The sequence below is a fragment of the Phyllostomus discolor genome, chromosome X, assembly GCF_004126475.2.
Source record: "Phyllostomus discolor isolate MPI-MPIP mPhyDis1 chromosome X, mPhyDis1.pri.v3, whole genome shotgun sequence".
Lineage (NCBI taxonomy): Eukaryota > Metazoa > Chordata > Mammalia > Chiroptera > Phyllostomidae > Phyllostomus > Phyllostomus discolor.
In genome coordinates this window covers 89585837-89603144 of record NC_050198.1, presented here as the reverse complement: position 1 = coordinate 89603144, position 17308 = coordinate 89585837, and the positions used below count along the sequence as shown (strand labels likewise).

Below are 17308 nucleotides of genomic sequence, written 5' to 3'. Positions count from 1 at the left end.
GAAAATTTCATTGTATGGCTTTAATGCTTGTCATGCCAACCAGAGGTGTGGGTAGCAATGTTGTTGGAAGCACCTGATAGTAGCTGAGGCTCGGAGAACCAAGTAGTTAGTACTCTAGGTCAGCATGCTTGGAGTTAAGGAGTTGTAGTCACCATTAGTCAGACACAAGGCAGTGGGAGGAATCCAAGAGGTCTGTGAGATTTGAAGCAGGTGGATCCTGGAGGTCAGAAACAAACTAATGGTAAGTGGTGTAGCTAGTAAGGTGTAAAGGGGGAAGTGGTCATAGAAAAGGAATTAAAGTAGATGAGACAGTTAAATTCCCAGTACCAGAACTCAAAGCATGGAGCTATGAATATGATTCTAACACGAAGGGTACTTGAACTCAGTACTTCTTTATATCCTGTCTACCCAAACTGAAAATGGTATGAGGAAGTGTTTGTGCCTAGTTCCATATACATGAGCAAGGGAATGGTAATAGCTAGTTGAGGAATGAGATCTGTGAATATAAACAAATAGGTTCTCATACTGATGAAATATGGTAAGACCATTTGTATGTAAGATTTTATAACAGTCTACACATAAAGTGGGAGCAATCAAGCTTTGAATCTCATAATCCTCATCTTGATTTTCAACAGCAGATATTATAGCATAGTGGTTAGGATCATGGACTCTGAAAGCAGGCTAGTTGGGTTCAAATCCCAGCTCAATCATTTATTAGTTGTATCCTTTGGACAAGTTACTTCACCTCTGTGTGCAGTTTCCTCATCTGTAAAACAGGGATGATAGTACCTACTTCAATGGGTTCTTGTGAAGATTAAGTGAGTTGATGCATGTAAGACCTTAGAACAGTGCTGGATATAGCAAATGCTATGTTAAGTGTTGTTATTATTATTAGTCACATGAGACCAAACAAAATTGGTGCTATAAAAAGGACACATTGTATATTTCCACTGTACGTTAACTTTAACTAAAAGAAAAAGTCTCTAAATAGTTTTCTCATTAAAACAAGACTTTCACTTGTACCTAAACATAATTGACTATATAAAAAACGATAATCATTAATAAACTAGCAAAATTTATCACAGCAATCCCATGTGTTTATTCTATAGAAGCTGTTTTGTGAATATTATATTTTAAAGCTGTAAAGAATAAACACACATTTCCTAATAGCAAAAAAAACACTATTAGGCTGCAGTACAGTCAGTCCATAATATCTGGTCTATAAGAAGGGATGCCATAATAAATTTTTGGAAGCTAATTCTACTAGAAACAGGAATATTTGAGTTAGAAGGCTTGTCTCTGGAAAGATCTGAACAGGAAAAGGCTCAGACTTGGGAAGACTAATTTTGAAGTCTGGACCTGGGGAAAGTTGGAAAGACGTGGACTACAGAGGCAGAACATGTTAGAATACCTGGATGTTGTAGACACTGGAAGACCTGAATGTTAGAAGATCGGTACACTGGAGATGGAAGGTGTGGATATTTAGCCCACTGTTGGAAGACCGGGTAGTTGTCGGAAGATGTGGAGATGCTGGAAGACGAGCAGATGCTGGAAGCCCTGGAGATGCTGGAAGACTCGGAGGTGTAGGAAGACGTGAGTTTTCTGAAAGGCATGGCTTAGTTGGAAGATGTAGATTTTCTGGAAGACGTGCCTTTGTTGGAAGACATGGCTTTGTTGGAAGATGTGGATGTTCTGGAAGACGAGGATTTTGTGGAAGATGTGGCTTTGTTGGAAGACATAAATCTGATGGAAGACAGCTTTTGGGAAGACAAAGATTTGCTGGAAGAGAAGGATTTACTGGAAGACATGGTTTCTCTGGAAGTTGCGGATTTGCCGGAAGTCATGGATTTGATTGAAGACATGGATAGTCTGGAAGACCTGGAAGTGACTGGAAGGCATGGATTTCCTGGAAGACATGGTTTTCTGGAAGACGTGGATTTTCAGAGACCCGAATTGTCCGGAAGACCTTGCCAGTTCGGAAGATGTTGATTTGCTGGAAGACTTGGAGGTTACTGGAAGACGCAGATCTCAAGGAAGACATATTTGTGGAAGACAGAGATTAAGTGGAAGACGTGAGTTTTTCTGGAAGACATAGCTTTATTGGAAGACCTGGATTTAGTGGAAGACATAAATTTTGTCCAGAAGAAATGGATGGACTGGAAGGCTGGATTTGGTGGAAGACATGGATTGGTTGGAAGACCTAGATTTTTCCGGAAGATGTGGATTAGCTGGAAGATCTTGAAAGCATTGGAAGACGTGGATTTTTCTGGAAGACGTAGATTTTCCCGGAAGATATGGAAGACGTTGATTTTTGCGGAAGACCTGTAATTGCTGGAACACTGGATTTACTGGAAGACGTGGCTTGCCTGGAAGGCGTGGCTTGTCTGGAAGGCATGGATTTTCTGGAAGACTGGGGTTATCTGGAAGACCTCGATGTTGTTGGAAGACTTGGAGTTGCTGGAAGACCTTGACACTGGCGCCGTTGGAAACCCTGGACATTGGAGACATTGGAAGCACAGGATGTTGGAGACATTGGAAGCCTTCAATGTTGGAGTTCATGGGTATTGGAAGCCCTGAGCACTAAAGACATTGCAAGTCCTGGACCTTGGGAGCCCTAAACATTGGAAGATATTGACACTAGAAGATCTAGACATTAGGAAATATTAAAATCAGACACCCTCAATATTGGGAAATATTGTAACACTTAAACATTGACATATTCATGTTAAAAGACATAGAATTTGAAAGATGTGATCTTCATGATGCTGTAAGTCAAAAATGTTGGAAGCCCTAGATATCGGGAGGCCTAGCCTTTAAGAGATCAGGGTGTTAAAAGACCTAGTCATTCAGACATTGGGGATGTTGCAACACCTGAATGTTGAAAAACCAAGTTTTTGGAGATATTAAAAGACTTGGGCATTGGAGGGAGTGGTCATTTTAGAAGACATTGTAAAGTCAGAATTTAGGAGACACTACAATTTGTAGGAACTGAATGATGTAAGTGCTGGAAGACACCGGAAGAGCTGGTTTGGACTCAATGAAATATATGAGCTCTGGAAGAATGGTATGTAAGGCAGTAATGGCGAATTAGAAACATAGTAAAATTCGAGGTTAGAACTCTGGACTCTGAAAGTCAAGACCTAGAACCTGAAGGTTGATTGTTGGAGATACTAGAAGGCCTAGGCTTTTAATGACTGATACTGAGATTAGAAAACATTGGCATTCGAGATATTGCAGGCTAAAAGTGAAAGATACGGATGTTGTAACATTTAGAAGATAGGGCAATTAGAGATGTTGGAATCTCTGGAGCACAAACACCTGATGTTAGAGACACCGAAGAATTGAAAAGCCTAATCTTAGAGATATTGAAATGTCGTGTTGAAAGATATTGGCAACGTTGAAAGACATTAGCATATTAGAATCTGATACTACATTTAAAAACATATCGTAAGGCTATTATAACAGACTTTATGACTATGGCATTTCTTTCACTAAAATACACAGGAAAAGGCCATTCTAGAAAGATGGCAGAGAGGAAGCAGGAAAATTCAAGTTAAAACAAGCAGTTTCAATGGGCTGGAACCTAGCTTAGTCTCAATAAACTGGCCTTCTGGGTCTGCACTGCTTGACAGGATGAAAATGAAGAATTAGCAAAGAATAAGCATATTGCCCTGGCTGGTGTGGCTCAGTGGGTTGAGTGCCAGCCTGGGAACTGAAAGGTCACTAGTTTGATTCCCAGTTAGGGCACATGCCTGGGTTGTAGGCCAGGTCCCTGGTTGGGGGCATGCAAAAGGCAATTGATCAGTATTTCTCTCACACATCAATGTTTCTCTCCCTCTCTTTGTCCCTCCCTTCCCCTCTCTCTAAAAATGAAAAAAAAAAGAATAGTCAACATCAAGGTTAGGGAAACTACTTGACTTTAGATCAGGGGTCAGTAAACATTTCCTGTGAAGGGTCAGATATCAATATCCAAGGTTTTCCAAGCTATATGGTTTCAGTTGTAACTGCTCAAACCTGACATTGTACTGTAGCTATAGACAATATGTAAATGAGTGGATATGGCTTTATAATTTTTTAATTGGGCCAATTTTGGCCCAAGGGCTTTAGTTTGCCTGGCCTAGATCTAGATGCTACCTCAAGGGTATGGTAAACTTCAGTACATTCCAGATAAGCATTCACATGCAGGAGAATGTATACAACAATTTGGAGCCCAGTGGTGAATAAATACACATACACTGTGTATGTGATGATATTCAGGACACAAGGCTGGCCAGAACCTAAGACTGGAGTTTAGATCTCAACTTAATTGTTCAGGGACCTGAACAAGGAGATTCATATTCAGAGCCAAAATTAAGTGGCTAGCCCCCCAAATAAAGGGGGGCTAGGGTTCAGTGAGGATGACTTAATTTTGTAGACTAGAAGCTCAAGAAGAAAATTAAAGAAACTCACCCCGACAGACTGGGGTTCTCCTGCCAGAACTAAGCACCACTCTCTCTCGGGCAGAGACCAGCCAGCCCAGGGCAGACAAGAAGTCAGTGGCAAACCCCTCACTCTAAGTCCCACATTCTCATCATCACGGCACTCAACACACCACTGCCAATGAATCAAGAGCTAACGCTAAGTGTTTGCAATGATGGAGGAGAACAAGAAGGAGGCTACAGTTTGGGAGGCACATCTCAGGCACTCTGCCTTTAGTAACGCCTAATTTCTGATCTTACCCACCAGAGATTAAGTGACAAGCTTAAGAGATCAGGGTTGACCTGTAGGCTGAAGATCCGTAGTGTATAATCAGATAGGGCTGAGGAAGGCAGGGACTGTCACAGACACTGCACGAAGGAGAACACTGACAGATAAAGGTGATGAAGGGACGCTGGGGCTGGGCACTGATGTAAAGGTTAAGCAGTGGATACACAGGAGAGGGCAAAAGTAGGTTTACACTTGCGAGCCTGCGAGACACGGAGGTTACTCTTATGTTATCACTTATTTAACCTGCATGTCTTTTTCCATATGAACAACTGTAAACATTCTTTCGCCCACCACTGTAGGGACAGTGGGCAGCCACTGAAGAGATTTGAACAAGGAAGTAACAGAATCAGAGTCGTGCACAAGGGAAGTAAGTCCATCAGCAAGTAGCTAACTACCAAAGACTGCTAGATACATATATACACCAGGACAACAAAGACTCCAAGATAAAACACTCTCAGGGTTGGGATGTGAGTTATGAGGCTGCTACTGTCATCAGGGGTTAAGGGACAGTGGGGGCCAGGATTAAGGCGGTGGACAGTTCTGGTGCTCAGCAGACACAGCACCAGAGTTACAATGAATACTCCTCATTCTGAATACCGCTGTTTTCAACTCCTTCAGCCACAGAACACACAAAACACAAAGTAGTTCAGAAGATAGTTATGAGGGATTGTCCTCACCTAGTAAGATTATTTAGACATTCAATGCTCTCAATGACTAATACCTTGTGGTTTAAGCAGAAGTAGGTCCTGTATAGTTTTACCTGTAGCTCCTATTAACACGAGTGACTTAATTATCTTAAAAGTGAAACCAAGTTGATGGGTTATTTTCTAGAGAATAGGAACACTAGATGTGCAAAATCATTACCTTCAATCTCTACATAAATAAATATCATGCAATGATAACCACATTGTAAATATAGCATAGAAAATCATACCACAGTTCAAAGAGTAACATAGGGACAAAGGAATTATTGTTTTAGGTATCTCTCAGAAGCAAACAAGGAATATTAAATATCAACTTTTATTCCTTCTGTCTTTTTAAAACCATCATGCCTACCTTATTTTGAAAAAAATCAGATCAAATATAAATGTATCATAATTTCACAAAGACAAGAATAAATCATTATATTTTAGTTCTATAATGCTTATCCATTATAATAATAATAACAGCAACAATTTATTGAGCGCTTACTATGTGCCAGGCACTGTACTAGGCATTTCATATAATCTTATAGCAAGCCTATAATGCAGGTGTTTTTGACCCCGTTTTACAGATTTGAAACCCAAGTCTGGGATGGTTCAAAAACCTGCTCATAGTCACAAATCCGGTAAATTGAAACAGGATTGAAAACAGGTCTGATTGCAAAGCTTTAGGCCTCATGCTGGCTTCTCATGCCCCAAGAGCCCAAGGGTTATCCCGCCAGGACTAAGCACCACTCACCCAAAAAGATGGAGTCCTCATCCCAGGGCAGCCAAGAAGCCAGCACCCAAGGCCTCAGTCTAAGTCTATGTTCTTCTCATTATTGCATTCATCTTTCCACTGCCAATTAATCCAGAGCCACCTCCAGGTGTTTGCAATGTTGGGTTAATTATTTCTCAGGCTTTATGTAATAGTGCCAGAAAGATGAAGTGCAATGCCTCATGCCCACTGGAGCCATATTTAATTTCTCAATATTTGTTATTCACGCTAATGAAATACGCTATTTATCCTTTCATCTATTTTCTCTTTGATTTTATGGTTTCCAAGAACATATACACTTTGTTCATAGCATGTCACGTTTCTGAATTCTTAGATAAACAACCAGAACACACTGACTTCAAAGGCCATTAAAAGGTAATAGTATGGACAGTTCAGTGATCAATGTATTTCACAGCACAAACACGACTCACGCACGCTTTAGACTAGACACACTGTAGAAGCCCTTTATTAGTAGGCAGCTTGTGGCAGCTATGAAATCCAATGTCTAGTTAAAAGAGCCTTCTCTGCACTTTGAACTGAAGGCATTTTAAACAAACAAAAGGCTTCCTAAAAATGCAATGACAGTTTCCTAATATTTTCTACAAATTTCAGCAACCTGGGCCACCTTTTTTCTCCACTATTTTTTTTGCCACTTTTTAAATATTTTTGGAAAGGAGGAAATTCCCATGCCCTTCATCATATTGAACACAAGAATTAACCTGAGCCATTTGATGACAAATAGGTTCTTTCCACTTGAACTGTATGTCAACCATACTAAAATAAATTTTAACTTTCCAAGTGGAGGGACTATTCTTAACTTAAAAAAAGAAAAAAGAGGCACCTGCTTCCATGGCAGTGTTATTAACTCCTAATTCTGCCACTTAGCCTATACCGACTTGCACACCCTCCTATAGGTCCTGCTGACTTGTTCAACTCAATCCCATTAAAATGGTCTATCATTTCCCCTCATTAATGATACTTCTTAGATTATTCTAACTGGATATTCCCTTAAAGAAGAATTAGATGTATCCCAATGTTTTATTTCAATTGCCCTGAGCCCCAGACAAATATTGCCATGTAAAAAGGCAAAGTCTAGGCATTCCTATGACAACTAAAATCCTATAACAGTCAGTTTCCCACTACATGAGTTCATATTCAGTTTCTGGTTTGTATTGCTTGATATAAAATTTGATTTCTCCAACTCTAGTCAAATTAAGAGAAAAAAATGCCACGGTAGCAATCTCAATGAATGGTACAATTACCAGCAAGACACATTCTTTAGAGGCATACACGGCCACTGATTAGACTCATAAAACAATCACTGACTTAAAAATATTCACCTCCAGATGTGAATAACACTATGCCAAATGGCATTGAACCTGGAAACAGTAAACTGCACAGAGTTCTCTGCTTGGGTTTATGAAGACAATAAATATAACAAGGTAAAATGTTTTACTCAAAATATCTATTCATCATTATTTCCCATAAACCTGGTAACTCAGAAGAAAAACAGTGATTATCACATAAGAAGAAACTCACAGGAGGCACTGTCTTTTCTTCTAGGAAATTTATGCTATGTTTGTTTCCCCTCTTTTTTTTTCTATGACATCTACATCTAACTCTTTTTTCTGGGAGGGACTAAAACGTGGACAAGCTAGAACCAAATGCACAATTTTTAAAATAACAAAGACAAATGCATTCATGCTACTACTTAACCTTGGTCTCTATGAAAGGGTTGGCCAAAATGTTCCTTTGGCTCTTTCCGTGAGATAGCTCTAGTAGCGCTTAGCTGTCTTTAACTTCATTCAAAACAATTTTGTTACATTATATTGTGACAGCCTGTCATATCAGTGTGCATTAAAAAAGGCTTATCAAAATGAATTAATTTTTGTGTGGTTATTTTAATACTGAAGATGGAAGAAAATAAACAATTTCAGCATATTATGCTTTATTATTTCAAGAAAGGTAAATATGCGACAAATGCAAAAAAAGATTTGTTCAGTGTATGAAGTTCCTGAGACTGATCAAACATGTCAAAAGTAGTTTGTGAAGCTTTGTGCTGGAGATTTCTCATTGGATGATACTCCACGGTCAGTTAGACCAGTTGAAGTTGATAGCAATCAAGTTGAGACATTACTTGAGAATATCAATGTTCTACCACATGGGAGATGGCTGGCATATTCAAAATACCCGAATCAATAAAGTTATTGGTGAAAATGAAAAATGTGTCTTTTATGGAAAAAACTAAACAGACTTTTTGGCTAACCCAATACTTGCAAAAATCAACCAATGAGATTGATACACTTTCCTGTCAAGGTAATGATGTCAGAGGTAGAAGGACCTTAGAGACGTAGTAGTCCTATTCTCTCATTTGACAGATATCAAGTAAAAGTAGGGAGATTTGATTAAGACCATCCATTTACCTAGTGGCAAAGCAGAAACTTGAAATCAAAGTTTCCTAGCTCCTGGACTCATACCATTTGCATTATATTTTCTATTATGATTCTGTTTAGACTTCAGGAGCTTTCAAAATATACACATGCTTGGCCCCATCCCTGATTCAGCATACCTAGGGGCAGGTCCCAGAAATCTGGAAATTTTTTTCCACATCTCCCCATCATGATTTTGATGTGCAGTCAGTATTGAGAATCACTGTGGCTTAGAGCAACAGTGTAATGGTCTCTGGCACCAGCTCCAAAGCACGTTCTAACGCAGGGGTGTCAAGCTCATTTTCACCAGGGGCCACATCAACCTCGTGGTTGCCGTGAAAGGGCCAAAAGTAACTTTAGGACTGTGTAAATGTAACTACTCCTTAACTAGGGGCAAGGAACACAGTGCCACTGGGTAGAAACAAGGTGCCAGGCCAGATAAAACAAGGTGGAGGGCCACATTCGGCCTGTGGGCCTTGTGTTTGCCAGCTGTGCTTTAACGAGTTTTCATCTCTTATCTGCTTCTTTTGAATTTGTTGAGGAATGTCTTTCATCTCAACTGTAACTATGCAAGCAAGCCCTTTACCTTTTGTATTTTTTCCCTTTCCTTTGATCACTTCAAACTCACATATAGGTAGCCTATAATTCAGACCTCCATAGGGTGGGGGGATGTTACTGGATTTCTACAACCTTTAAGGAAGAGAAAGTAGCAATATCTTTTTCTGGAGGATATTCAGCTCTTCGAATCACTGGGAAGACCAGATATGACAAGAGAGAAGATTGATGGAAATGAAGTCTAGCAGCGTCTCCCCCAGGATTAGGTACCAAAGTAAAGCCAGGAATCCATTATAAATATACTGCCTTTCCAGACCAACCTTATACAATTGCTGAAAGAAAAATTAATTGATATCAAATTAGTTAAAAGGAGAAGATTTGGATCCTTTCTGTTGAGATAGAAAGTTAGGCTTAAACAGAATTAAAATATATTGCAGAATGAAGAGTACAAAAACAAATTGACCAACCAAGTAGAGGATCCCCCCCTCCCCAGGTACAAGAATTCACTCCTAAATCCCTCATTGTAGGAAAATTTGTGTTGGAGGAACTTATGAGCTTTGGGGGAACCCAATGAGTTTTGGGGGCTCATTGAGCCAGGGAAAGGAGTATTATGAAAGCTCAGATATGGTTTTCTCACTGAAATAAAACACTAGCTACAGTGAACCTTGATGGCATCTTACTAAATTTACATTAGCAATTGTGATTGTTGGGCAGTTTGTTTCTATTTGTCTCTGATCTCAAGGTGAGGACAATCATGCATCAGTGAAAATGCTGGTCACCACAGTAGTAATGGGGAGGTTAAATGAGAAGGTTGGATTTTGTCTGGAGATTAGCAAGGTCTGTCTTCTGTTCCACGTTCACCCTCTAGCACACAGGTGGCAAACACAAGGCCCGAAGACCAGATCCGGCCCTCCGCCTTGTTTTATTCAGCCTGGCACCTTGTTTCTACCCAGCAGCAGCACCGACCCCTCACTTAACTGTTAAGGAGTAGTTACATTTCTACAGTCCTAAAGTTATATTTGGCCCTTTGAAGGCAACTGCGAGGCTGATGTGGCTCCCAGTGAAAATGAGTTTGATGCCCCTCCTCTAGCACAGGGATCTCCACACCAACAGAACAGCTCAGAATCTGAACCACAAAGTTCAACTATCTGTGCACAGCCTTTCTGCCTGCTGTTTGCAGGATGCGTTTGAATGACACAGTCCAACACTCCAAACTCTTCTTTCCTATTGAAACAAGCTAGCAGAGAGAAAAGACTTACTGACCTTTGTTTGAAAGTTTCTTATTACTGCTGTATAGGGTTATGGGTAATTATTTAAGTCTTGCCTGAAGGTCAGTAAATAGTCCACCCAATAATCTCTTTCCTCTGAATCATCATGGCATTTCAATTTTCAGAGGAGTTATTTCAACATGCTTTGCGTTCTGCATGTTAGCCTATGCTGACCTCTTTTATCAACCTTCTCAACTGTCTACCGAGGGTGAGAATCCAACAGTTCAGCAGTGCCACTTAATTCAATGTCTCCAAATTCTTTCCCACCTAAACACTTTGCAGATGCTACAATCTTTTCCATTTCTTGTACTGCTGGAAGGAAACTTTCAGAATCAGGTATAACCTCATTCCAAAGTTTCTGCCAAGCTCCCTTAAGGGCTGATCATTGTATTTCTCTCACAATCCTTCTACTATCACTAAAGCATTACAAACAGACATTCTGCCAAGTTTCTTTCACAGTAAGTTCTGGTGTCTCTCATAAGACCTGCAAGGTAGGCAAACGTACACCGAGTACAGTACATCGTGAACATTTCTAGCATTCCCAGACACATGCGTTGAAGGAGTGCAGTTGTACTGAGGCAGGGGTGGGGAAGTGGAGATAAACTTTAACACAAGAACCAGCATTTACTATCACACTTTCGTCAGTGGGAGTAGTGTCCAGAATCAGCAACACTTTGAATTCAAGATTTCTTAGTTTAAATGTTGTTTATCCTCAGGAGCAAGACATTTCACAAAACCAGTATAAAAAGAGTTTCTCAGTGATTCAAACTTTATGGTTTCCCCTCACATAGACAGAAAAGTATTTCTCGCGTTCTCTTTAAACAGGATATGAATTGTGAAATCTGTGAAGCAACGTGGGTTTAATCAGAAAGGTACCCCAAGCACTGGAACAAAGCAGACCTTTGATCTTGTCTTTTCCAGGCTTGAAGCCTCTGGCCTTTTTCACAAGTGTGCGAATAGGCACGTGCTTCCAGAACAGGACCATTTCATCAGCCTTGAACACCTACCTGTTCAGGCAAATAGCCATTTTCCTCCATGAGTTTCTCCAGGTATCCAGGATACTCTGCAGCATCTTCACGGTCTCCTTCCGCCAGCCACTTCTTTTCCTACAGACTACAGCATTTCCTAAACCCATCCGACCACCATTACTCGTGGTAAGTGTTAAAACTTTATATTTAGATCAAAATGTAAACTTGCATTTTTGTGAAAGAGGCCTATTCAGCCTCTTTCTGTTTTAGAAACCACAAAAACAAATCTCTTTCCATTTTCTCTATTTTGGCATTTCAAGTTATGTATGATTTTCTCAATGATTCCTGTATGCCCCTCAACTTGCTGGCCCTAATGACTTTCTCATTTCTCTCCATCGTATGAACTGTAGATTCATTAACACCAAAAAACGCCCTACAGAGGTTTTAGTTCCACCATTATCAAGCACTGCAAGAACTTTCATTTTGTTTGCAATACACATCACCTTTCTTGCCCTCTCCACCAGCCTTGCATTTATTTCTATCATCTACTTTTTGTTTTTTTGATTGGATGCTATTCTTACCCAAACCTATGCAAATTTACGATTATTGAACATTTTGCATCACTCACTGGTACACAACACTAATTTGTAATGTAGGAGAAGCAAATGACAACATTCACGAGACAAAGAAAAAGGGCAAAACAGCTTTTGCACGACTGCACGTATGTGATAGATAGCTGCAAAGGAAGCAACAGACAGAAGAACAAGGGTAGAAGCGAGCAACTCAAATGTTGGTCTCATCACAAGACAACATAATGGTGACTTGAACTTGCGTATTGTTCCAAAACTCTCAAAGGTGCAGCAGACTAGGTCGACTCCAATTTTGCATGAGAACGACTTGCAGTTGTGGAGAAATCACGAAACTCGGGAGTCAAGGTCAGGCCACCAGGTTGAGGTGAGGAGCCCAAATATCGCCATCTAGGAGAAAGCAGACACGAAAATAGGAAATGAAGTCAGGAGCAGAGGCAGTCTGCCCAAGATTATAAACTAGAGAGGCAACAGAAATTTGGGATAATAATATATGCCAAATTGCCCTTACAAAGGCTGACCCAATTTGCATGCTCACTAAGAGTGGATGAGAATCCTTCTCCTCCATATGCTCACCAACAGGAAATATTACCAACCATTGTGCCAAGCAGAAGGTGAATAACAAGGTATCTCATTTTGGTTTTAATTTTCATTTCTTTAATCATGCTTCCATATGGTAAGCCATTTCCATTTCTTCATCTTTACCTTAGTTTATATGCTTTGTCCATTTTTAATTTTTTTCTTGCTGATTTATAGACACCATGAGCATATTATGGAGCTCTTATTTTTAATTTTATGTTGCAAACATTTTGTCCACTCCTGTGATTTACTTTGTAATTTTATTTATGATTTCTTTTGTTATAAAGATGTTTCAAATATTTATGTAGTCAAATGTTTCATACCTTGCTTTGAAACACTTGCTCTTCCCTAATAAAATTATATTCACTTATTTGCACTCATTATTTTTATAGTTCTGTGGTATTAATTCAAGGTATTGAGGAAAATATGGACTATTCAATAAATGGTGTTAGAATAACTGACTATCCATCTACAAGAGTGTCCGAAGGCCTTTCTCAGTGGTGTTTCCCAGCTTAACCAGAGACACAGGAGTTAAGGTAAAGAGCCCCACGGAGACCAGATTGGGGGCTCAAGTGGATTCTAGTTGGCCACTCAAAATCTCCAGAGGTCAGTGTAGCTTGGGGAGGGGAGTGTTTCCAAATGAATAAAGAATTACTTTATATTTTTCTGGTTTAAGTTCTGTTCTGCTACCAATTTATATTCCTGACTTTTAACTGAGTGATTGTACCAAGTCCTCAGGACTCTGATCTGCTGATAACGGATTTACTAATAATTTATAAACAGTCACGGTTTGGCACAACTGAAGCAATTTGAAAATGAATTGGCTGTTAGATGCGATTAGGTAATTACTGTTGACTCTATTAGAGCTAATAATGGAACTGTGGTCATATCAGCAAATACTCATTTTTTGGAGGGAAAGCCGAAGCAAATGCACATAATGATGTAATGAGTAATTTATTTTATGGAAAACATTAACAATTGTTAAATTCAGGTGGTTGGTAGCTGAGCACTCATTACCCTGTTCCATTTCTCTGTAGGTTCAAACAATCTCAAAGTGGAAAAACTGTGTGTGCATGCCTTATGAGTGCGTGAAGTAATAATCTGATGTTTTGCGGCTATGTTTTAGGCACTGTAACATAGGTCCCTTTCCAGGTTAAACACAAGATGAAGAGTTACAACTAAAGAACAACTGATTGTTGGAAGGAAATCACTTTAAAAGAAATTGTTTCCTCTCTTTAAGTCACTAGATTAAACACTAAAGCACTACAAAGCCTGAATCCCAGTGTCAATCGAATGGTGAGGCTCAATTTCCAAGTATTCTTTTTGTCTACCAAATTTGGGCAAAATATAGTAATTTTACCTGAAACCAGATTATTTGAACCTGGGGACAGTTCACCTTTGTAATACTCATGACAACTGTTTTCTGTACCATACAAAAGATAGAGATTAATGCAAGATAATAAGGAACAAAGAAGAGCATGAAAACTGATAACCCTGGGTAGGAAGCATGACTCCCCTATGTTTAACAAAACCACTGGGTAGAAGTTCATTAAACCAAATTTCAAATGCTAGACTATACTTCTCCCCACAACATTCACTTAGGGTCAGAGTTTCATCCCATGTTCTCTAACCTTGCTAAGAATATGTCACTTACGTAAGATTCTGGAGTCACATGAGTATGAAGAATAAAATCTCTGAAATCAACTCTCTATGTTATTTTTTAGTTTGCAAACTATACAGGAACTTGAGGCTCCTAGGATGGTAACGAATAATGGTATAGTCAAGTGCACCCCTCTTTCCAGTGGTTTTCCAAAGCACATGTATCTACAGGGTTGAGAGTGTAACATCGCTCTTCCTGTCCTTGTGAGTCTAAGGCGCCTGGCACACTCTGTAAGAAGAAATGTAGCCTAGCTGGTTGAGCTCTGTAGTCATGAGCTGGGCTGACACTGCTTAAGGATCCAAAAGGGCAGGATGTTCTCAGGATGTTTTTCTGCCAGCATTTCAATCAAGAACAGGGTGGGGGGTTTTTTAAAGAATTGATTTACTTATTTTTAGGGAGAAGAGAAGGGATGGAGAGAAGGAGAGAAACAGCAATGTGTGGTTGCCTCTAGAGTGCCCTCCACCAGGGACCTGGCCAGCAACGCAAGCATGTGCTCTGACTGGGAATCGATCCGGGGACTATTTGGTTTGCAGGCTGGTGCTCATTCACCAGCCAGGGTGGTTGTTTGTTTGTTTGTTTGTTTGTTGTTAATGCTACACCCTGTGAGGATTTATATGTACAAACAGGATTGTGTTCATTGCAGCTTCTGTTGTGAAAGGACATTTGCTCTTAAGGGGTTTGTTTTTACACAGGCTGTGCAGAGCTCATTTTCCCCTTTGAAAAATCTTCACACACACACACACACACACACACTCACTCAAGTGGTGAGTTCAAAAATGCAGACCATCAGAATCACTTAATTATTTTAAATTATAATACCCATAAACACTAATCAATGATGAGGCTTCCATAAGAAATCTTATTTTCAGGGGAGAGTAATGGGGGCGGGAATGAGGATAACAGCCATTGAACAACAATAAAAGAAAAAATCTTATTTTTTCCAAATTTATAAACTACCCACAGTGTATTTACTAATATGATAAAGATGTCATTCGACTGACTTTTGAGATCAAAGAGCAATATAAGAGCACTTCAAAAATATCCAAAATTTCAGAAATTCACTCATTTTCCTCAGTCATCTCATGCTGACAAAGAGCTTATCATGTACAAGGCCATGTGAATAAATATGATTTAAAAACCCTTGATCTCAAGGAACTTAGTCTTCTAGGGGAGATAAATGTAACACAGTATAAGGCAGAAAGCCACACATTCCATAAGAGTTACAAACAACGTGTCATGGGGGCCAGATGTACTTTATCTACCCTGGTGAATTCATACCCTGCTTATCCCTCATGTGAAGAATGCTGTAACTTCCTGACTCACAGCTGGCAAATGCAAGGCCCACTGACCAAATCCAGCCCTCCACCTTGTTTTATCCAGCCCAGCACCTTGTTTCTACCTGTTCTCCTTGCTCTAGTTAAGGAGTGGTTACATTTATACAGTCCCAATATTACATTCGGCCCTTTGAAGGCAACCGTGAGGCTGATGTGGCCCCTGGTGAAAATGAGTTTGACACCCCTGTCCTAAGTCATCTGCCTGCCATTCAAGCCTATCTACCACAGTGCCTCCAGAGCAAAGTTTCTAAAATAGGGGTCTAATCCAGTATTCCCTCCACTTTAAATGACTCCCATGAGTCCCCACGGCTTACTCCATAAAGCCCAACGTCCCTCTGTATGACAGTACCTGTCCACTTTCCCGGTCTTATCTTTTCTTCCCTCGTCCCTCATTACCTACCTGTGTGTCAGACAGTTAAGGGGCTATATCAATCATCCAGATTTCTTTCATCTTCAACACTAGTTCAAGCACCACCTCTTCCAGGAAGCTCTCCCTGTTCCCTCCAGATGGCTCTGAAGCACTGATTGGAACTCTCAGAGGCTCCCTCCCACACTTAACTATGATTACAGCATTTTGACATTTCACTGTAGTGCCATCTGTTTCCCTGTGTTTTAATCATTTCTGAATGCCTTGATAGTATCTGCCAGGGAATAGATCATTTTATTACGTAAAGGCTGACCTCGGAAGGGAGTAAGAACTGTATGTAACACTCACAAAAGGGTTAGCATTTAAAGTGGCTTTTGAAGAACAGGTAGGATTTCCAGTGGGTGGAGAAGACGGTAAGCAAGTGGGAGGTAAGAGGGGTCAAAGGCAGAGGCAGGAAAAGGCAAGGTATGGGGATTAGGTGAGATCAGGATAAAATAAAGAGTGGCCGAAGTGGATAGCAAAAAACAAAATTGGAAAAGTCTGTTGAGGAAAATCCTAGAGGGCCTCAGATGCCTGATTTCTTTGGTGAGATGGAGTTATGTTTAAATGCCTTGGGTTTGGGTTTGCAATGAATAAAAAAGCAGCTGTTGAAGATTAAGTCTCGTTCATTCTTTCTTGTTACTAGGTCTCAGCATAAACATTCCTAAGGAAAAAAGTCATAACTATTTGTGTCCTAAGTAATTTAGGGACATCACGCTGATATTTATTATCACATTGCTATTTTGTTCTTGCACTTTAACCTTTGATAACAAAGAGAGTCACAAAACACCTTCAATTTCCTTCTATGGTTTGATGGGTCACTAATCAAATAGACATCCACGGTTCTTAATAATAATCTATTTTTCACATTAAAATTTCATGGAAAATTGGGCATATTTCTTACCGGGTCCCGGGATTTTTTTTACAGCTGTGAAAAATTCTACACCCAGAAAGTCAAAATGGAGTCTATGCTGCAACAGTGCCCTCTTCTGGCTCCAGTGTGGAATAGCTAAACTCCAGGTCAAGAAATAAGGCATAAGCCAAGGTCATGGGGGTAGGGGGGTGGCAAGGGGAGCAGGCCTGCAATGTCTGTATGTCCCTTTTCATGTTAAGCAGAATGTTGACTTGAAAGCTCCTCAAGGGAATCAACTCACTTTAGCAGGCCAGGAATTGGGCAAGTGTTTTGACAAATTCCATTTTTTCCCTTCCAAAGATTCTAAGAAAAGGCACATTAATTCAAACAATAGTTTTCTGATCTCCTACATTTGTTTTTTCTCTTTACCTTATTTTCACTGTCGTGCGTAAGACAAAATGAAGC

The 17308-nt window shown here is 39.9% G+C and overlaps 1 protein-coding gene across 1 annotated transcript; it reads left to right on the top strand.

The window, feature by feature from the left end:
- Positions 1 to 456: 456 nt before the first annotated feature.
- Positions 457 to 2577, top strand: CDR1 (cerebellar degeneration related protein 1). The gene is given in 5 exon segments (XM_028522782.2): positions 457 to 471; positions 1510 to 2072; positions 2165 to 2199; positions 2202 to 2257; positions 2260 to 2577. Coding segments are annotated over 5 exon segments (987 nt in total).
- Positions 2578 to 17308: the final 14731 nt, after the last annotated feature.